This window comes from Carassius gibelio, chromosome A2 (genome assembly GCF_023724105.1).
Source record: "Carassius gibelio isolate Cgi1373 ecotype wild population from Czech Republic chromosome A2, carGib1.2-hapl.c, whole genome shotgun sequence".
NCBI lineage: Eukaryota > Metazoa > Chordata > Actinopteri > Cypriniformes > Cyprinidae > Carassius > Carassius gibelio.
Window position 1 is genome coordinate 28,142,987 of NC_068372.1, and position 22,404 is coordinate 28,165,390.

Below are 22,404 nucleotides of genomic sequence, written 5' to 3' on the forward strand. Positions count from 1 at the left end.
TGACTGTGTGGAATAAACTCCCTAGACAAATAAGATCTCTTGTAGAGTTATTATTGTTAACTAAGTCAAAAAAAAAGTCAATACAATAAAATAAATATTACTGAAATAAAATAAAATACAAAAATACGTAAGTTAGTCGCCAAGGTAGTCAAGGTAGCAGTTTAACTTGATGTATGAAAATACCTAAAATTAATTGAAATAAAACCAATAAATATAAATTAGTCAATACTATATAGACATATAAAAAAACAATAATAAAAATGACTTAAATTTTCACTAAAATTAAAGTGAAAACAAAAATTATTAAACTTACTTTAAGCTTCTTGCCAGAGCAACATTTCTCATTTTCATTTAGTTTAAGATTAAGTACCACAATAATTCAAACTAATTAAAGGGAAACTAATAAATATACTATGTAGACATATTTTAAATAATAAAAAAAGACAAAAACACAACAAAATTACTAAAAGTTTTAGGTAAAAACAATAAATACAAAAACAAAATATTCTAAATAAACTAAATATTAAATAAAACATATTAACAGAAACTACTATACTACATATGTGTGATAATAACACTGATTGTTTACATTTTCAATGGTTTCAGCTGTTTTTCTTTGACATCAAGGCAATTGATTTAAGAGCCAAGAGACCTGGTGAAAAAAGAACCAAGTAAGATGTCATTTAAGACTTGATTCAACTATTGATTGAGGAACTGAGGAACCTTTGAGCAAAAAAAGTTGTCTTCTGATTTGACACAGTTGGAAACATCAGTGTTTTATTTCCCCTTACCAAAATAGTCCAGGGGGGTTTGATTGGGGCATACGAGTGTGATTTGTGATCAGGTGTCGTGATGAACAGAGCTGTTGGGGTTTGGGTTGTCCTTTTTATCTGCAGGCAGCTGTCAAACCACTGAGTGGAAATGTTAATCTCCCTGTGTGATTGCATTGACCCTAAAGCATCGATGGCACGTCGTCGCTGTGTGATTGTATAGTGATGGCTGTCCAGCCTCCTTACAGGTGTGTAATCAGTTTCACGGTAGAAAGCACTACCTGTGCCGGTGGACGCAGGTGGGACGCAGCTGTAGTTTGTGCTTCTGTATTGCCCACCACTGTCACATCAAGATAAAAATGTTACATGTGAATGACAGATAAATATTTGCAAATATGTGGTATGCACCCTGTGGGAAATTACCAGCGAGCAAATAATGTTTAGCTAGCAGTCCCTACAGGATCCTCGACAGATCAAATCACTGTGGAAATGTTTTAACTGCATATCTGTGTGTGTAGCGCACAAATCTGAAACCAATGAATTGATTAAATCTGTGACCTTTTAGCACCCATCAATAAACTGCATTGCATCTTAACAGATATTTCAATAATCTGACCTGTGTATATATATATATATATATATATATTTGTGTGTGTGTGTGTGTGTTTGTGTGTGTTTGTGTGTGTGTGTGTGTGTTGAAACCATGATAAATTATAAACCATGATAAATTTGTGAATAGTAAATTTATTTGAAATGTAATTATTTTGTTATAATAAATGTCGTTACCCTCATTTTTGACCAATGTAATGCATCCTTGCTGATTTATAAAATATATAAATGAATGATTTAGGTAGTTTCTTGTTGCTGCATTTGAGGATTTATGTTTTCAAATGTTATATTGATCATTGTTGTGCAGAAATAAGTGCTGCATTTGTCACGCTTGACGTTGGCTGGTGCTCTCAGATAATTGCTTTATAAAATAAACAGCCATTTAGTTGCGTTTTTAGAATTAATGTATGTGCGTGTGCTTGTTTTCCAGATTACGATGCTTGGTAAAACAGCTGGAGAGGGGAGAGGTGTCTCTCGTAGACCTGAAGAAAAACCTGGAATATGCTGCGACTGTTTTGGAATCAGTCTATATTGAGGAAACAAGGTACAGTGTGGGTTTTACACTCTTATTTTACTTTCCCACACCCTGTTTGCCAACATTTGAAATATATCCACCTGGCAATCAACCTGAAATTTTTAATAATTTGAGACGCTTATCTTCAAAATAAATAAGTTTTGAGTGGAATACTGCTACGGCATTCCAAACATATTCGTTTTCTCATGCTGTTTCATGAAAGACATAATTTGCAAAGTAATTGCTTGGACTACATGGTACATTTATGATGAATATCCTACTCCAGGCTGTTTTATTCTCTACACAAATGTTTGACTCTCACGAAGCTGTAACAAAGCATCATTCAGTCTTTCCGTGTCAGATGCTGATCCAGATTTTCCACACAATCCCTAAATGGAGTCATTGTAAAGAAACAAATGTAAAATTGGTCCAGGATCAGTCTAATGGAGCCTTAAGCTATTCCCTCATGCAGATAGAGATCGATTCAATTAGCAGTTAAAGATCTGTGTGCTTCAGTCCCAAGAGTGACCAGTTGAAGGGTCACAGGCGTCCTTCAGCAAGACCTTAAAGAAAAAAGACTTTTTTTTTTACGCCACCAAAAGTGTTTTTTTTTTTTTTTTCTTTGAAGTTCCATGCAGATGCCATGGTATATGGATATGATAATCACACAGTCTATGCTATTAATAAGTAGTGAGGTATCACAATTAAAAACCACAGTTCTTTACCATATTGAGGGTTTGCGTTTTTTTCTAAAATGAAGCAATATTTAGTCCTATTAAGAATGCACTGGGCCATTACTTTTAAGAGCGCATATATTCTCTCATTTAACAAATACATACCTAAATATGTAAATAAACAAACATAAAAAAAATAAACAATCAACAATAATCAACAATTAGTTGATATATATATTGGAGTTTTAATAAAAGTAATTTAATTAATTTTCAATAATATATGTAACATATATGTTATATAATGTATATAATTGTTATGTATAATAATTCATTAAATTGGTTTTCAATTATTGAATATTATGTATATGTATTTTATACAAAGTATAACACAGAATATCTTATTTTGGGTTGAAATGTCACCCAGACATGTTTTCATCGGGATAAAAGCCATTGCTAAATTAATAAATAAATGTGTGGACATGAGAACATGCTGATAGTCTTATTGAGAGCACATAAACGAACACCTGCAGTATGAAAGAAACTGAAAAACTGCTTCCTTATCAGTGCCATTTCATTCCCGCTCAATGATAGTATTTAATGTCTCTGCGGGGCGATGTAGAGTGCCACTAATATCTTTATTTTGATGTGCAGAGTGAAGAATAACAGCTGTGAACATTTAGATGGCAGAAATGATAAAAGCTTATGGAATTATGTAACTGTAACGTCATTGCGGCCCGGGATTACGACAAACCCGCTCATGCCAAACCACAGAGACCACCAGTCCGGTCTGATCAGATTCAGATTCACTCTGTGATTTATGACTGTTGTGGACTTTAAATCCATCATAAGAGCTTATGTCTTGATACACAGATGTTTATGGCACAGTTACTGCGAAGATATTTTGAGCAATGTAAAATGATTACATTTCAATACAGTGCAGTTCCAAAGCAAATTTACAACACACGTGGTATTACCATAATTATGCGGATGAGTGACGGATTAGTCCTAAACCAGAAGGTCTTGACTCGAGCATCAATCACAGTTTAGATTAAGTATAAATAGTCATTTATCCTCCATATATGCACAACAATTACCTGTCACAGCTGATATGTTAAGTGTAAGTGGTAAAGACATGTATAAAGTCTCTTTCCCTCTCTCTCTTTCTCTAAGGCGATTGGTCGATACCGAGGATGAGCTCAGCGACATCCAATCAGATTCTGTGCCGTCAGAGGTCCGTGATTGGCTGGCCTCCACCTTCACGCGGCAGATGGGGCTGATGCTGCGACGGACGGAAGAGAAACCACGATTTCGTAGCATCGTACATGCAGTGCAGGCTGGGATATTTGTGGAGAGGTGGGGTTAAACGCAAAGCAATATGCTAAAAACAAACTAGCATGGTAAAAGCTCTGATTTTTTTCTTTTTCTTTGATCCATACAATTTAAGAAGACAGTTTTTTTTATTATACCTTTAAAACTTTAAAACACCATCATTTCATGTGAAATAAGTGTTATTTCAGTTTTGTGTATGTGTATATGTATGTATGTATATATATATATATATATATATATATATATATATATATATATATATATATATATATATATATATATATATATATATACAGTATATAAATATTTTTAATTTATTTTTATTTTATTTCAATGACCAAAACTGATTTGAATAGTTAAATATATTTTAAAATAGTTATATAATATATATAGTTATAGTTATAATAGTTTATATATATATATATATATATATATATATATATATATATATATATATATATATATATATATATAGTTTTAGTTAATATAATATCCACACTGGAAAATAAATCCCATCTAGCTGTAATTTTTGTAACCTTAAAACCAGGAACACAATCCAAAATCTTCCAGTGCTTGTGAATCAATCTGCTTCCCCTTCACAAAAAAACAAATTCCTCACCAGGCAGCATTAAAGTCTTCTGTGAAATGATTATAAATCTGTGTGTTGAGCTCCGAGTGAGTTGGTGTATACATATACATCAACCTCTTGACAAGTCTGAATAACGACAGTCACTCTCTCTCTCTCACTCTCATCTGTTAGCATCATTTCATTACATCTGAATGCATTTTAAGCAACACGGCACAAATACATTGCTTTGACAAAACATTTCCTTAAAGAAAGTACTCCTCTGTATTTAATGTTTTGGGGTTTTGTAGGTGAAGATTATAGCGTTGTGTTTGGAGAGTCTGTGGTCTGTGCTTCTTTCACTTGATGTTTTTATCTCTTTCTAACAGAATGTACCGGAGAACCTCTAACATGGTGGGACTGAGTTACCCTCCGTCTGTCATAGCTGTGCTTAAGGTAAAACACACACACACTTTCATTCTTAGAAACAGACGTTGGTTTATCTCTCAGCTTCTTTCTCTTTGTTTTGCTCTCCAAGTATCGCACACAGACACACACACACACACACACACACACACTAACGCATACACACACAATTGTTAAAACAAAAGGATGTTTCTTCAACTCTGGCTACATTTGGCCATGTGGTCTTCAGGAAAAAAAAACTTTTTCACTTGAGTCATAACTTTTCATGTACTTTTTATTTGTTCACTAACAGTGCCCAACAGTAGATATATATGCATCACAGAAGATTTCTGTCATTTTTGTCATTTTCCCCTGAAAGTCAAGAATATTTCCACTATATCTCAGATGATGTACTGTGCAGTACATCATGTGAGTTTAAACGGAAAATGAAAATTGACAAATATGACAAAATTGCAGCTTGATTGGAAATGCCACACAAAAATCTGTTTATGTTTGAATGTATTTATTTATTCATTCATTTATTTATTTTTTAAATATAATACAAAATTAATTTGTATATATTCATACAACAATATGTTTTATAAAAAAATCTTTTAAATGATTATTATGGTTCTCAGTCGGAAAAGGGTGGATTGCCCACTTCAGGTTGGTGGAGAGTTCCTGCCTCAAGTGGAGGAGTTCAGGTATCTTGGAGTCTTGTTCACGAGTGAGGGAAGGATGGAACGTGAGATTGACAGACGGATCGGTGCAGCTTCTGCAGTAATGCGGTCACTGTACCGGTCTGTCGTGGTGAAGAAGGAGCTGAGCTGTAAGGCAAAGCTCTCGATTTACCGGTCAATCTACGTTCCTACTCTCACCTATGGTCATGAGCTGTGGGTCATGACCGAAAGGACAAGATCCCGGATACAGGCGGCCGAAATGAGCTTTCTCCGTCGGGTGGCTGGGCGCTCCCTTAGAGATAGGGTGAGAAGCTAGGTCACTCGGGAGGAGCTCAGAGTAGAGCCGTTGCTCCTCCACATCGAGAGGAGCCAGCTGAGGTGGCTCGGGCATCTATTTCGGATGCCTCCTGGACGCCTTCCCAGGGAGGTGTTCCAGGCATGTCTCACCGGGAGGAGGCCCCGGGGAAGACCTAGGACACGCTGGAGGGACTATGTCTCCCGGCTGGCCTGGGAACGCCTCGGGGTCCCCCCGGAAGAGCTGGAGGAAGTGGCTAGGGAGAGGGAAGTCTGGGCGTCTCTGCTTAGACTGTTGCCCCCGCGACCCGGCCCCGGATAAGCGGAAGATGATGGATGGATGGATGGATGATTATTACAAATTAATTAAAATGATTAAATATAAGTTAAATATAAATATACTGATAAAAATATTAATAAAATTCAATTCAGTTTTATTATTTATTTTGTAATTATTGTATATTATGTATTTTATTTCATTTTGTATTCTAATCATGTTTTATAATTTTATTATAATAATATGATCAACTTTAATAAAATCATGCTTGAGGCAAGGGTGAAACAATACAAAATATATATAAAAGCACTTGAAAATATAAATGAAGGAATAATTTGACTTTCCAAGACAGTTTTATTATAACAAAAAAGAAAAGGTTAAAATGTAGGTACGTGAAAGTGGCCAAAATATAATTTACTCTTAAAAAGATCCGTGTGCTGTCTCTGAGTTTGTTTCTGTGTTTCTTCTTCTCAGAATGTGGATAGGTGGTCTTTCGATGTGTTTGCTCTGAACGAGTCGAGTGGTGACCACGCTCTCAAATTCATCTTTTACGAGCTCCTCACTCGATACGACCTCATCAGCCGCTTCAAGGTGAAAACCGCTCTTCTTAAAGTGAGCGTTGAGGGCCTTAATGGTCTTTTTCAGAGTTATTATTAACACTGTGTCTCTGACAGATCCCCGTCTCAGCACTCGTCTCGTTTGTGGAGGCTCTTGAAGTGGGTTACAACAAACATAAAAACCCCTACCACAACCTGATACACGCAGCCGACGTCACTCAGACCGTGCACTACCTGCTCCTCAAGACGGGGATGGTGGTAAGCGGAAACCCACACAAACACACAAAGATCACATCACAGGTCCAAGACTGCAGTGAATTAGGTCAAGAGGTCAGTAGGTCAGGACTGATCTAATATAAGAACTATTTACTTCATGAAGAAGTATTCCCATTACACACTGCAAAAACTCAGTGAAATAATCCACACAAGATGACAGGAGAAATTAGAGAGGTGTTGATTATAAATAATTATATAATAAAGAAAATGAAATAAAATATAATATATAAAATATAATAATAACACAATTTAAGAAAGTATAATTTCTTAAATTCCAAATAGTATAAATAAAAAATGGACTTTTACTTAATACTTGTACACACACACACACACACACACACACACACACACATTTACATTTACATTTATTCATTTAGCAGACGCTTTTATCCAACTATATATTTTATATCTGTTTATACATGTAAATATATAAAATTAATTTCTCCATCTCAAATTAAATATAAACATTTATTTGTTTCATTATAGTATTTGTTTTTTATATAAAGTATTTATTTATTTTAAATGAATGAAACAATAATCAATTGTAGACTGCTGTTTATTCTTGCTACACATTTTCTAAAATTACTTTATACATTATCATATATTATTAATTAATTCTATAAATAGAACATGTGTGTGTGTAACATGTACTATTTGCTTTACAGTTTTTCTTGTTTAAGTATTATTTATATGCTGTATTTTTATTTATTCATTAATAGTAACTTTTATTTGTGCATTTTTCCTTTTAATGTACGTTTAAGTTTTAGTAATTTTATGTACTTTTTATTTCTATATAGCTTACAGTATAATTAATTTCAGCTTTAGTATTTTTTTCCTTCAACCTTTTATTTGAGCTTTATTTTAGTTACATAACAGTTTTTTAATAGTTTTAGTTCATTAACAATACCAGGGTTGAGTAAAGTCTTATCTCATGTTTACAGCAGCACAGTACAACAGGACTTCATTATCAATGCTTCATGTCGTGCTCTTGCTGTATAGACCGGCTTGTTGATTAAAATGATCTAATGTTACGTTGTTCCACTCGCTCTCAATGCAGGTACAGTGTTAATCATCTTGATAATGTTACTGTGAAAACATGCTGAAGCCTGTGGGCACAAACTCATGAGTAACTGTGCAAAAACCCAGCGGTGTAATCATTAATTCTGCTGACACACACACACACACACACACACACTAAGCTTTTTAATTAACAATCATAAAGTAGCAGTTCCTAAAGAGAGAAACAGAGAGAATCCCTCACACTGTTTACTCATATGAGGTTCTTAACATGTCATTGACCCAAATCACTTTATCTTTATCGTCTGACGAGTCATTACAACACAATTAATGCTTACTCACAAAGAGGCACTTCTTCTCTCATTCAGTTCATTGTTGGTTCAGCACGCGTGACTCAAGACAAATGAGGTGAGATGGTGTCATTTTACACCAAAGTCAAATGAACTTGAGTCTCTCTAATAGGTAATTAAATATTAAGATGAAGTCCTGAGGGAATGCAGTGAGAGCTCGGCGTCCTTCAGAGCTCGTCTGTTTCCTTCATTATTCTTCTGCCAATGATTCCATGCTTTGGCTTTTTCAAGTTTGAAACCACAGAATTATTTATGTATTTATTTTCTCAGTCATGTTTTATTTAAATATCAACTTTGTCTCGGGTGTTTCTTCTTTTGTTTCTTCTGAAATAAAACTAGACAAAGTTGAGTCAATAGTTGTTGTAAAGTAACGTTATAGAGATCCATTTTAATTTAAAACCGCATAATTATTTTATTTTGCTTCATTTTATTGCTCCAGAATAAAGAATTGAGTCAGTTATGTATTAGGTAAATATTCAACTTTGTCTTGAATGTTTCTTCTTAAATTCTTTAAGATAATGAGGAATAAAGAAGCAGATGAGTCAGTAGTTGTCATAAAATAAGGCTATAGTGGTGAACTTTTATTTGAAACCACTGAATTATTTCTTTATTTATTGTTTTAAGGTAAAGACTAAATTGAATTTTCAGTCAAGTTTGTTTTAGTCTCATCTACTTTTTCTCAGATATTTCTTTCATCAAGAAAAAATTAATTTTAACAGTTTCTAACACCACCAGGAATTTTAACAGAAGTCTCCATTTGCTCACCATTTAACTATTACGTCAGCAAAGTATTATTAAAACATAAACTTCTTTAGGAGAAATAAAAACAGAAAAATGAGTCCGATGAATGTGGTAGAAATATTTGTATCCATACTGAGATATTTGAAATTTGATTGTAGAAATTTGATGAAATACTCATGAGATAACTTTTTCTCTGGAGAAACTGCTTCGAAAGTCTTCGATTACTCTCAATTTAACTTCATTTAGATGTTAGAGATCTCTCATGTGTGATAAAGCAATAAACCCCAAGAAGCTGTGCTTTACTGTGAATTTATAACAGTTAACGGGCATAGTTAGGCTCAATGTGAAACAGAGTGACTAAAACCCCCTTAGATGTAATAAATTCACTAAATCCAGCTTCACAGGGCTTATTGCTTTTATAAAATGGTTATTCCATAGATGTAGTAAGGTTTCACAAAATAAACCAGAGTAAATAAAGTGTAATGATTTTAATAAAAAGCAGTATTCTTCCACCAAACAATGTAAAACAACACCAAACAATTGCAAGAAAGTGGTTGCCGAGTAACACAAAAACGTAAACAAAGGTGTGTGTTTGTAGAGTAATTTACAACAGTTTAGAACGCTGCTCAGCCAATCAGGATCAAGCACTGGAACTATCTGTTTTATAATGTTGTTTTCCCTCTCCAGCACTGGCTGACGGAGTTGGAGATCTTTGCGATGCTTTTTGCTGCTGCCATCCACGACTACGAACACACCGGGACCACAAATAACTTCCACATCCAGACCAGGTAACACACGAGCGCCGCAGGGTGAGTCATCCATCAGACTCCTGCGCTGACAAACACACGGCCCACAGCCACAACACCTCAACGAGATGACATTTCTGACCAAAAACTGACCTGGGACAAATGAGAAGAAATGGGAAATGAGACTAAAACATTGGTTTGGGGGTCTGTTTCTATAAACCTGTACAAGTCAGTTATAGTTTTTTCATGTTTTTAAAGGACGTCACTTAATTGGTCAAAAATGCAGTAAAAACAGTAATACTTGAAATATAATTTACATTTAAAATATCTGTTTTCTATTGTAATTTTAGTAAAACGTGATTTATTCCTGTGATCAAAGCTGAATTTTCAGCATCATTACTCCAGTCTTCAGTGTCACATGACCCTTCAGAAATCATTTTAATAAATTATGCTGATTTGGTTCTCAAGAAACATTTCTGATTATTATCAGTGTTAAAAACAGTTGTGCTGCTAACCCTAGTAAGTCATTTTTCAGGATTCTTTGACGAATAGAAAGTAAAAAACAAAAATGCATTTATTTGAAATATAAGTCTTTTATAACATTCTAACCATCACTTTTAATTAATGTTTACTTGCTAAATAAAATACAAAACACTTAAAGCAACACACTTAAAATCTCTTTAGCAATGCCTTGTCAATCACCCACATCATCATAGCATGTTACTTCCCTCATTTTTACTCCTTTCCTGCCAAAATGCTAAATATAAATCACAGTTAGCTCTCTAGGGAAACCCCTGTATTGAGTTTAGATTGATTCCTGCAGGTCGGACACAGCCATCCTGTATAACGACCGCTCTGTGCTGGAGAGTCATCACGTGAGCGCGGCGTATCGGCTGCTGCAGGACGACGACGAGATGAACATCCTGTACAACCTCTCCAAAGATGACTGGAGGTACAGTACCGCAGGATTTCACAATTCACATCCAGCATCTAATCGTTTTCACCATTGTCTCTCCTCTTTTATTTCCAGAGAACAGAAAAAAATGCTAACTGACACAATTCATTTTCTGTAATTACAATATTGTGATCATAACTGGTTAGGGGTTACTTTTTTAATTAAAACTAATAGATTTCTTTTTTTTTTTTTTATGAACGTCACATTAAAATGGTATTGAAAGCTATTTATTTTTGCATGCATGCTTTTTAGTTGACATTTACATTTTTACATTTACTTTTCTTGTCCTAAAGTCTTATGAAAATTGTATCATACACACACACACACACACACACACACACAACCAAGAACTTGAGAAGTATCTAACATGATGTGCAAAGGAAGCTATACAATCAAGATAAATATCACAGTAGATTATTATTATTATTATGCATTTCCAGTCAAGCCTTAATTTCATCTAAATTATTCAAAAAGTTTTAAAATATTTAATTGGATGTCTTTTTTTTAGTGTTTAAGATTTTTAAAAAAATCCTTTAAAATTACCTTTAGCAAAGAGGAGTTGGTTTAGAAAAATAAATAGATAAAGTAATATGAGTGTTTCAAGGTTTGTAAAAGTTATATTTTTTAAGGCCAAAGTGCTTCTAGTCGAATAAACACCCTGCAAAAAATGCTAAGAGAAATGTTTTTCTGTGCTATTTTCAACTAAAAACTATAGAGAAGGAAGGTCTGATGAACTTCTGCAATACAGATTGAAACGTTTTATTTCTCATTCAGAAAGATAACTATTATTCTCACACTTTGAAGTGGAGCTCAGAGATTCAGTGCAGTTTTGTGTGCTTGTGTTTTTAGAGAGCTCAGGGCGCTCGTGGTGGAGATGGTTTTGGCCACTGACATGTCCTGCCACTTTCAGCAGGTCAAAGCCATGAAGAATTTCCTCCAGCTGCCCGAGGGGTGAGAAACCTTGACAAACGAACATCAGACATGCTTCACTGTTGTCTGTCGCCTTCTTCCTCGTCTGCGTCTCCCCAGAGGAAGATGTTATTACTTAGTTTACTCTTTCATAGCTGAATTTCTCAAGATGTTTCTTTTACTGCTCCTTTGGAGAAATAAAAATAGAGAATTGATGCATAAAGTAAAATGAAAATGTTTGAGTTTGATTAGAAATTCTTATCGTGAAGTTCTTTTTGAAATCTTGTGTTTAGATTGCAGATTTTCTTATTTTGGCAAATATAAACATATGTACTTTTTTACGCATCTTTTAAAACAAGACAAGGTCTTTTTCTCAGAAGGAGCATTTGAAATGCTGGAAAATTATACATAAGTCTCCATTTGTTCTCTATTTCATTTTATTGTCGTGTCAGATAAACACATTTATCACATGGCCTTATTTCTTTTTTTAAATACTGACTACACTGCAATCACCATAAAAGAAATTGCCTTTTTTTATTTTATTTTTTACTGGAAAACCAGAAAAAATATTATATTATATTTGCTCTCCATTTAATTTCATTGTCATGTGTTAGAACAAACATGTATTTATCAGTGGGATTTGTGTGTTTTCCTCACCCAGAATTGACAAACCCAAGGCTCTGTCGTTGCTGTTACACACCGCTGACATCAGTCATCCAGCCAAGAACTGGGATCTACACCATCGCTGGACTACTTCACTGCTGGAAGAGTTTTTCCGACAGGTTTGACACGTGTTTATTCTTTAGAATCGTTCAGCGAGCGTTTGCGTTTGTATGAATGTGTGAGAAGAGCAAAGCACAGCAAGAACAATCTTGTGTCCTCCTATGTATTTTAATCCTCTCTTGGTTCTCTTCCTGTTCTCTTCTGAATGCTCTTTCATCCAATCATACGTAAGCCTGTGCGAGGATTATCACAGGCCGCAGAAACCAGAGCATGTGGAGAATCGTGTCATTCGAGCTTGTTTACACCTGAACGTAAACCTCTGAAAATAACTGGCTTTCACGGCCTTATTGAATGCAGGTCCCAAAATTCAGCTTTGGCATGATTATGTGACTTATCGGTGTGATTAGCACTTTGCTCTTCTGTTAAACATCACAGCAATGTCGTACGAATGTATTCTGTAATATCACTCATTTCAAATACCTTGACTGTTTTCATTTTGTTGTGTGTTTATGTGAAAACCTCACCAAATTGTTTCAGATTTTTTTCTTAAAACAAGAAAAAACTCTAATGCAAAATAGACTTCATTCAAAATATATTCTCAGAAACGTGTAATACACTAAAGCAGCATTCAAAATTCAGTTAAATTAATCTTTCAAAATTTAAGGCAAAATTTTTATTTAAGTATATTCAGTACATAAAATAACAAGTCTATTTATTCATTTATTTATTTCTGGATAAAAACAGGAGAAGCCTTGTTTAACACCACCAACTTGAAGGAATAGTTAATCCAAAAGTGAATATTTGCTGAAAATATACTCACTCTCAAGTAGATTAGATTAGATGTAGATTAGATTTTTCTTCATGGGAACTTCACTTGTTCACCACTGGATCCTCTACAGTGAATGGGTGCCGTCAGTTTTTCACTTCATTAGATGTTAAATGATGTACTGAAGTGGTGTGAATTATTGTGTTGTTTTTATCAGCTGTTTGGTCTCATTCTGATGACACCCATTCACTGCAGAGGATCCATGTATATATGTGTGTGTGTGCGTATATATATATACGCACACACACACACACACACACACACACACACACACACACACACACACACACACACACACACATATATATATATATATATATATATATATATTTATATATATAAATATATATGTACATATTGATATTTTTTGTGGTTGAATGTTATCAATTGTCAACACAGAACAAATGTTTTTATGGACTCCTCCAATTTCTGTTTGTGTGGTGAACAATGGAAGGGAATTGCTTTCTCTGTATTACCTTCTGTTCTTAGCCGTCATGTGTCTGTTTATCTGCTACTAATGTGACTGTTATAAAGCCCATTCACAGCTCTGTTCTCCACAGAGTGGGCTTCATAAGTATGCTTTGATTGATTGACAGATTAGAGAGTGGGAGCTATTCCTGTGTGTGTCTAGTATTGTTTCAGCAGCTGAACTCTCAATAGTGACAGGCCCAGCATAAAAGAGTGACAGTTTATTTTAATCTGCCTTCAAGAAATGTTTGTGAATATTTCATATAAAAAAAACTAATCTTTAGTCATGTCCTTTCATAAGCCTTTAGCTGTATTGGTAACTTTTGTTAACAATAGTGCTTTATATTTAGAAATGCCAAAATTTTCCTCTATGTCTTATCATAGCAATGCAGTTGAATGTGTTTGTATTTGCAGGGTGATAAGGAGGCAGAACTTGGTCTACCTTTCTCACCTCTGTGTGACCGTAAGTCCACTATGGTGGCTCAGTCCCAGATTGGTGAGTTACACACACACACTCTAAGTGTAATTGTAATACTTATTTTAAAGGAATAATTCCTCCAAATTTATTTATATATGAATATTTACTCATCCTCAGGCCATCTAATATGTAGATGAGTTTGTTTTTTTACAACATATTTGGACAAATGTAGCTTTGACATCACTTGCTCGCCGGTAGATGCTCTGCAGTGAATGGGTGCCGTCAGTGTAAGAGTCCAAACAGTTGATATAAACATTCCAATAATCCACAAGTAATCCACAGCACTCCAGTCCTTCAATTAACATCTTGTGAAGTGAAAGGCTGCATATTTGTAAAGAACAAATCAAACATTAAGATGTTTTAACTTTAAACCATCACTTCTGGACAAAATATGAGACCATAATCCATATTTATGCTTTCTTCAGTGAAGAAAAAAATCTGTAAAAAAGTCTTAAGGGTGTATTTGTTTCTTACAAATATGCAGCTTTTTGCTTCACAAGATGTTAACTGATGGACTTGAGTCATGTGAATTGTGGATTATTGTGATGTATTTAACAGCTGTTTGGATTCTCATTCTGATGGCACCCATTCACTGCAGAGCATCCTCTCATGAGCAAGTGATGGATTTGTGAGAAATTCCATAGCTGAGGGTAAATAATTAAATAGTAATTTTTGCATTTTTGGATGAAATATTCCTTTAAATTGGAACAGAGGGAAAAAAAGACACATTTCAGCTTTGAACTCGCAGATAGCTGACACAGCTTTCTTAAAGATCATGCATGTAAGGATAATTTATTCAAATAGCTTCTTTAAAAAAAGCCATTTCTTTATCATTTCCTGCAGGTTTCATTGACTTCATCGTTGTTCCCACATTTACGGTTCTGACGGATATGACCGAGAAGATCGTCACGCCGCTCATCGAAGAGGCCACAAGTTCAGGCCTGGCTAGTTTCCGCAGGTCTGCTTCTACAGGACAGGAATAGAGATAATGAATGAACATTAAGACAGACAAATTAGTGCTCAGGTCACCGTAATAGTGCCTTGTGGCAAAGCTTGTCTTTTTATCGAAACCCAATTCACTGATGCAATTGCAGTCATTGCTGCAAATCCAATTCAGCCATGCCTCAGACACCTCAGTTTCATCATTTGGAGAAAAAGAGTGAATGTGAACAAATGCGCTGCTGTTTCTTAGCTCTATAATTCAGTCAAAAAGTGATCCATCAGTTCAGACAGAAGTTAGAGTGACTCCACTTCAACACTCTTTCAGTTCCTTTGGATTTTCTAAGTAGGAGTTGAATTGCTGCTGCTGACTCTGCATTAGAGCACCTTCACTCTTTTCACAGCAAAAAACATCTGCATATAAGAGACTGAATTATATCCATTCACTTTAAAATATGCAGTAAACTGAAACAGATGAAAGGTTCATAGAAAGGGCACAAAGCAGCAGCAGTAGCATATTAATGACCAACAGAGCAGGAAAACAACAGAACTGTGTGGATAGATGGGCTACTGAATGAAATTTAGGTAGATGTGGACATGTCACGGAAGCTTAGTAGATGTGATGTGATGCTGCCAGTGCATTTGTAATGTGATTTGTGATGAGTTAACCGTTCATCCTGTCCCCATCATCTCAAACAGTATTAGTGCGGGAGATGAGAAGCGGGGCAGTGTGAATAGCTCTGGTTCTGACAGCAGTGGATCTCATAACTGCTCGCTGCTCACTGTGGACCTGAAGAACTTCAAGAGCATCTGGAACGAGGAGGTTTCTCTGAACAGAGAACGGTGGAAGACGCAGGCAGCTAAAGGTGCGAGCAGAATCTTCCCTGGCAGAATGCATATATTATATATCGGTATGCAAATAAACAGGATTGCCTGCACACTGGAACTCAATGGCAACACGAAATTAGCATGAAATTGAAATTTGTGGAAAAAACAGGGTGATTAGTCTGGTCAACCTCTTCTAAATATACATTACCATTCAATAGTTTATAATCCGTACATTTTTATATATACACATGTGTGTATATATATATATATATATATATATATATATATATATATATATATATATATATATATATATATATATATATATATATATATATATATATATATATATATATATATATATATATATATATATATATATATATATATAAATTAATACTTTTATTAATACAAAAAAAGCATGCATTAAATTGATCAAGTGTAAAAAAAAAAACTATTTCAAATAAATCCTGTGCTTTTGAACTTTTTATAAATCAAAGAATCCTGAAAACAAATGTATGACCGTTTCCACAAAAATATTAATAAGCACAATTGTTTTCAATATTGTTTTCAAAATGATTTCTGTGTGACACTGAAAACTGGAGTAATGATGCTGAAAATTCAGCTTTACAATTACAGGACTAAATTACATTTTAAAATATATTTAGATAGAAAGCAGTTATTTTAAATGAGACTTTCAAAAACATTAAAATAATCTTACTGAAACGTTTGAACAGTAGAGTAATAAATCAATATGCAAAAAAACTAAAACTGAATTAGTTTCTCATGATCTGAACAATGTTTTGATATAACGGCTTCCACTTGAAATTAGATATTGACAAATATAAATTTTGCCTATGCATACATTTCTGTACATAACTAATATTTTAATGTTTGAATGTAGTTTGATTGAATAGGTAAACCAGCCATTAAGTTTCCAAGATACACGTAAACTTCAAAAGTGTTTCGAAAACCCAGGATGAATTTGGGTGTGAAAATGCTGAGAGTCAGAAGCACAAATGGAAGTATGGGAATTATTTTATGCAGTGCTTTGATGACTTAAAACTGGGGCAAATGGGACTAAATTGGGTCCAGTACATCCAAACTTTTAGCAGTTTGTTCATTTTTCTGAGTAAGCAAATCGTGTGCCTCCCGCTGTGTCTCATATCAGAGACGGAGGAGAAGGCCAAACGGGAGCAGGAGGAACATCAGGAGGCAAAGGCAGAAAACCAGGAGCACAGGAAAGACCCAGAGCTGTCGGGACCAAAGAAAGAGCAAAGGGTGGGAGAGGACGACCCGAAGCCAGGGGGGTTAAACAAACCCTCTGAAGAAAGTCCCCATGAGAAATCAAAGAAAGAAGAGGCGCATCAAAAATTACAGAACGGTATTTTGTTAAAATGATATGATTGTTACTGTCAGCTCAGTTCATGTCGCTCAAGTTTAACTTTTAGTAATGACTGCCCTCTGGTGGATAATCAGAGGAGTATCAAATGAATAGAGAATATATTTTATATATATATATATATATATATATATATATATATATATATATATATATATATATATATATATATATATATATATATATATATTTAAATATGGTTGCTACTTCTGGTTCAGTTGTCACACTAGAAATAGAAGGTAACCAAGTGCATTGCATTGTGGGTATTCAGTCCATAAAAAATATGACACCACAACTGTTTTCAACCATTTATTGTATTGCATTGTTGGTGTGCAGAATAGATTTTTTTAAATATTATTAATCCAAACTTTTGAACGGTAGTGTAATAAATGAGTATGAAATAAAACTATTCAGTGCATACTTGTGCACAGTGCTGGTATATATCTTGAAAGTGAAGTGACATTCAGCCAGTGAAGAATTGTATAAGTAGATTGTATAAGAATTGTATCTTACATTTATCTGACGGTTTTATCCAAAGCGACTTACATTTGCTATATATGTCAGAGGTCGCACGCCTCTGGAGCAACTAGGGGTTAAGTGTCTTGCTCAGGGACACATTGGTGTCTCACAGTGGATTCGAACCTGGGTCTCTCACACCAAAGGCACGTGTCTTATCCACTGCGCCAACGCCACCCCATCTTATACAAAGAATTGTATAAGTAGAATGGCAATATGCTATTCCAAACATGTTTTTTCCAAAGTGGTCCAGCGTCTGTGAGTCATCTCTAATAATCTGATGTGTGTAAACAGGAGAAGTGTCTGAAGAGGCCGAATCCCCAGCTGATGAACATAAGAGAGCACTCAGTGGTAAACATACACATTATTCTGTAACAGAGACTTCTGAGGCTTTGATACATACTGGAACTACTTGCAGTGACACCAACAACACATTTAGACACTTTATGTCTGAATGTAGATGCATTATTTAATAACATTTCAAAACAGATGGTATTAAATAAAGATAACTAAATATTTCACAAAATAAACTTGGGTCAGTAAAAAAATATTTAAAGGAAAAATACTTTTAATTTACTTCTAAAGTGACTGTAAAAACATTACAATTTCAAGTAAATGCTTTTCTTTTCCATTTTATATTCATCAAAGGATTCTGAAAGAAGGTATTGCACATATTTCCACAAAAAATGTGAAGCATGGGCAATAATAAGAAAAGTTTCTTGAGCAGCAAATCAGCATATCAGAATGATTTCTGAAGGATCACTGAAGACTGGAGTTATGATGCTGAAAAGTCAGCTTTGCATCACAGGAAGAAATTACATTTATTACATTACAATATATTAAATCTGAAAACTTTTTTTTTTTAGTTGTAATAATATTTCAGTTTTTCTGAGTTTTTCATCAAATAAATGCAGTCTTGGTGAGCATAAGAGACTTCTTTTAAAGATATTAACAGATCTTACCAACCCCTTACTTTTGAATGATAGTGTAGACTGTTCAGAATAAAGACAAAGTATTGTGTGAATTTGTGTTTGTTTGTGGTTAGTTGGCCATGTTTCTAGTTAACATGATGTGGTTCTTCTGCTAGAACAATTCATATGTCCACTAAAAATCACCAAAACACCAATGATGACATTTGTGACCCTGGACCACAAAACCAGTCTTATGTCTCTGTGGTATATTTGTAGCAATAGCCAAAAAAACATTGTATTGGTCAAAATTATAGATTTTTCTCTTATGCCAAAAATCATTAGGATATTAAGTAAAGATCATGTTCCCTGAAGATATTTTGCACATTTCCTATCATAAATGTAACTCAACTTAATTTTTGATTAGTAATATGCATTGGACATCTTTATATCATTTGGACAACTTTAAAAGCGACTTTTTCAGTATTTAGATTTTTTTGCGATTCCATATTTTTAAATAGTTGTATCTCTGCCAAATATTGTCAAACCATACACCACTGGAAAAATGATTTATTCAGCTTTTATATGATGTATACATCTCACTTTAAAAAAAATTGACACTTAAGACTGATTTTGTGGTCCAGGGTCACATTTGACATTTAACAAAAGTTGTTCAAAATGATGAAATAAAGCAATGTTTGCACAGGAGCATCCAAGACACTGCAGATATCTAATGCAATGACATTCAGATGTTTTTCAGTGCTTTTTTTATGTCTAATGCTAACTTTTGCTGATCTAAATGTCTTCAATCTGCTGTTAACAGAAACTGCAAATGCCTAGAGTGACTTCCATTGGCGTCTTGATGTCCGATGTCAGACACAGAGCAGTGAATTTACCATCAGGACAGTGCTCAGTTCTGAAGATCCACGGCGCCCTCTAGAGGATGCAGCTAATGCTTACATCACTTTGTTCTCCTCTATCCCCTCCAAAGCTGCCATTATCTCCAGACTTTCATAAGACTCTCTCTCTGAATCTCTCTGAATGATGAAGGACATAATGGACGAGATACAACAAGCTGCTTTTGTCTGGTCTGTTTTATTTAAAGAAGCAGATTTCATTTCCTTCCCAAACCTTAGAGTGCAATGGATGCATCCACTAAGAAAAGCATGCAGCAGCTGAAACGAAGCCATCGAATGTTAGGATTCTTATTAAAACCTCCATTTCAAATGCAGTCTATGTTTTTCCGCATTTGAGCAGCCTTGCAGTCAGATGACTTGGTTGTGTGTAAAGCTCAAACTGTGATTTCTATCTATATATATATATATAATGTGGCCTGCATTAAACTGTAAATAACTAATCTTAGCAGTAGTAGCACCCGTGAACAATTTTTTTTTTCTTTTGCGGCCTGCAGCGATGTTGTGTTCAGCTATATTAAATGCGCTTTACCTGACTCGCGTTTGTTTGCCTCATCTGCTAATAGAGGTCGCATATATGAAACCCTGAATAAGTATATGTATTCCTATAATAAATGACTGTCTGCGTTTAGATCAGAGCTTTTCTAACTGGAGAAAAGTCGTATGAAGTGGCAGTATTTGAGCACGTCTGTGTGCTGCTGTGGAGTAGAAAACCTAAGATTTGACCTTCTCTCGCTTACCTTCCGATGCCTTTCTTCATGTAGTCTTTCTGAAAGCGAACCGAACTGAAACGTCTTCTATAGGAAACGCTCACACACACAAACTAGCAGTCACCGTAGACGATGTAAGACTTATAATTGACCGTAGTCGTGTGTAAGTCATAACCATATCACTGTGCTCGCTCTGCAATACCTGCATATTACGTCGTATGTCATTTTAACCGGTTTCCTGGGGAGTCTGTGACACGTTTTTCTCTGTCCTTTGAGCACGGTGTCTCAAGATATCTGAAGAGAGCATGTCCAGGTCATGTTTCACCCCAAAATCAAATCATCAAAAATCATTTTGCATGACCGAAAGAACAGGATTTTTAAAGAAATGTAGAATAGAGAAATATGATTACATTATATAAATGAGCATAAATTAAAGGTAATAAAACAGGGGCAGTAAATTTTTATATATATATATTTTTTTTGTAAGAATATCCCTTATGCTCACCGGGGTTGCATTTATTTGATGAATATTATTGTATATTATTTGTAAAATATTATTACAATTTAAAATAATGTTTTTCTCTTTTAATATGTTTTAAACTGTTATTTATTAATGTGATGCAAAGCTGAATTTTCAGCATCAATACTCCAGTCTTTAGTGTCACGTGATCCACCAAAATAAAACATAGCTTCTTATTCTCTTTTTGATTTCAGGGTTAAATGTGACCTGTATATGTTCTTGACAGCTTTTCAGAGGTTCATCCATTATTATGTTCAACACTGAGGAACTAGTCTGTTAATTGAAACATTTAAATGTTCTTTTCTTTTCTTTTTTTCGGTCTTTTTTGTTGTAAATATGGTTTCTCTGAATGAGTGAGTCTGAGATGGGATGTGTAACTTGATGATTTAGTTTTCTGAGGATGTGACGTGAGTAAAGCTGAGCTTCTGAATTGTATTTTATTTATACAAAATCTGTAAAAATGTTTACGCATAACTGTATCTCGTGTATGTATATTATTTACCATACTTATTAATGTAAAGAAATTCTCCCCCCTTCCATATTTTTACACTGCTTAATGAATAGCATTCTTTATGCATATGCATGGAGATGAAGCAAATTGTAATTTATTACATGGGTCACATGATTTGATTTGCCTTGTGGTTTACAGTAAAGTTTCCTGTAGATTCAGACTATTTACTAGAGCTCATGTGACAGATGAATGTGATGCATGTGCTGAGATGATGCTAATCCTGTATGAGTGTGTGTGTGTGTGTGTGTGTGTGTGTGTGTGTGTGTTTGAGCTGATCATGTTTAGTTTGTTAAAGTTGACACTTGTGAGCTTTAGGGTCTATAGCTGTCCCCATGATGTCTGTTTTTGAGCAGGACGCAGAGAAAGAGAAAATCTGCACACGCGTGATTCACAATAAACATCAACTTAAAGGGCTCAGAACAAACGCTCTGCTGTTTTTGGGACTGAAGTGTGTGTGATTTAAGCAGAGAAAGGAATAGTTCCTCCAAAAATCCAGTTATGTTACCATCTACTCTTCCTCATTTCATTTCCAAATCCATATGACTTTCTTTTGTGCAACACACCTAAATTTAAGAATTATATATTTGCATAAGTTTTAGATTTATATATTTGAATTGTGTACCTAATTTCCATCTATTTGGATCACACAGTTTAAAGATAAACTGATAAACTTTGTGATGCATAATTGTCAGTCACACATAAATAAAAAGTTAAAAAAATAGTTTATCATTAACTATTTTCCTTTGATTTTATTTACATAATCATATATTCATGATGCATTTATTAAATTTGCAAAGCCAGCATAAAATTCAGTTAAAAATGGATTTAATGATGATTTATGTGCGACTGACAATTAAGCATAACATTTAATTTATTGGTTTATTTTAAAACTATGTAATCCAAATGGATGGATAATGTATATATAATATAAATACATATGTCTAAAATCTAGCACTAAATATTTTTTGAACGCAAAAGGCAAGATGTTCAGTG

At 34.4% G+C, this 22,404-nt stretch overlaps 1 protein-coding gene across 3 annotated transcripts in view; it reads left to right on the forward strand.

Moving 5' to 3' along the window:
* Window positions 1-21,824, forward strand: part of LOC127936205 (dual specificity calcium/calmodulin-dependent 3',5'-cyclic nucleotide phosphodiesterase 1C-like) — a 62,514-nt gene extending 40,690 nt beyond the window's left edge. For all 3 annotated transcript variants that reach the window (XM_052534177.1, XM_052534178.1, XM_052534179.1), the window contains 15 exons: window positions 1,810-1,923; window positions 3,738-3,920; window positions 4,851-4,917; window positions 6,592-6,708; window positions 6,792-6,932; window positions 9,746-9,846; window positions 10,628-10,756; window positions 11,609-11,710; window positions 12,330-12,450; window positions 14,100-14,181; window positions 15,007-15,121; window positions 15,802-15,968; window positions 17,102-17,314; window positions 18,143-18,199; window positions 19,580-21,824. In XM_052534177.1, coding sequence (XP_052390137.1) covers window positions 1,810-1,923; window positions 3,738-3,920; window positions 4,851-4,917; window positions 6,592-6,708; window positions 6,792-6,932; window positions 9,746-9,846; window positions 10,628-10,756; window positions 11,609-11,710; window positions 12,330-12,450; window positions 14,100-14,181; window positions 15,007-15,121; window positions 15,802-15,968; window positions 17,102-17,314; window positions 18,143-18,199; window positions 19,580-19,596 — 1,726 coding nt within the window. In that variant the 3' untranslated portion in view covers window positions 19,597-21,824. The remainder of the gene's footprint in view (window positions 1-1,809; window positions 1,924-3,737; window positions 3,921-4,850; window positions 4,918-6,591; window positions 6,709-6,791; window positions 6,933-9,745; window positions 9,847-10,627; window positions 10,757-11,608; window positions 11,711-12,329; window positions 12,451-14,099; window positions 14,182-15,006; window positions 15,122-15,801; window positions 15,969-17,101; window positions 17,315-18,142; window positions 18,200-19,579) is intronic.
* Window positions 21,825-22,404: the final 580 nt, after the last annotated feature.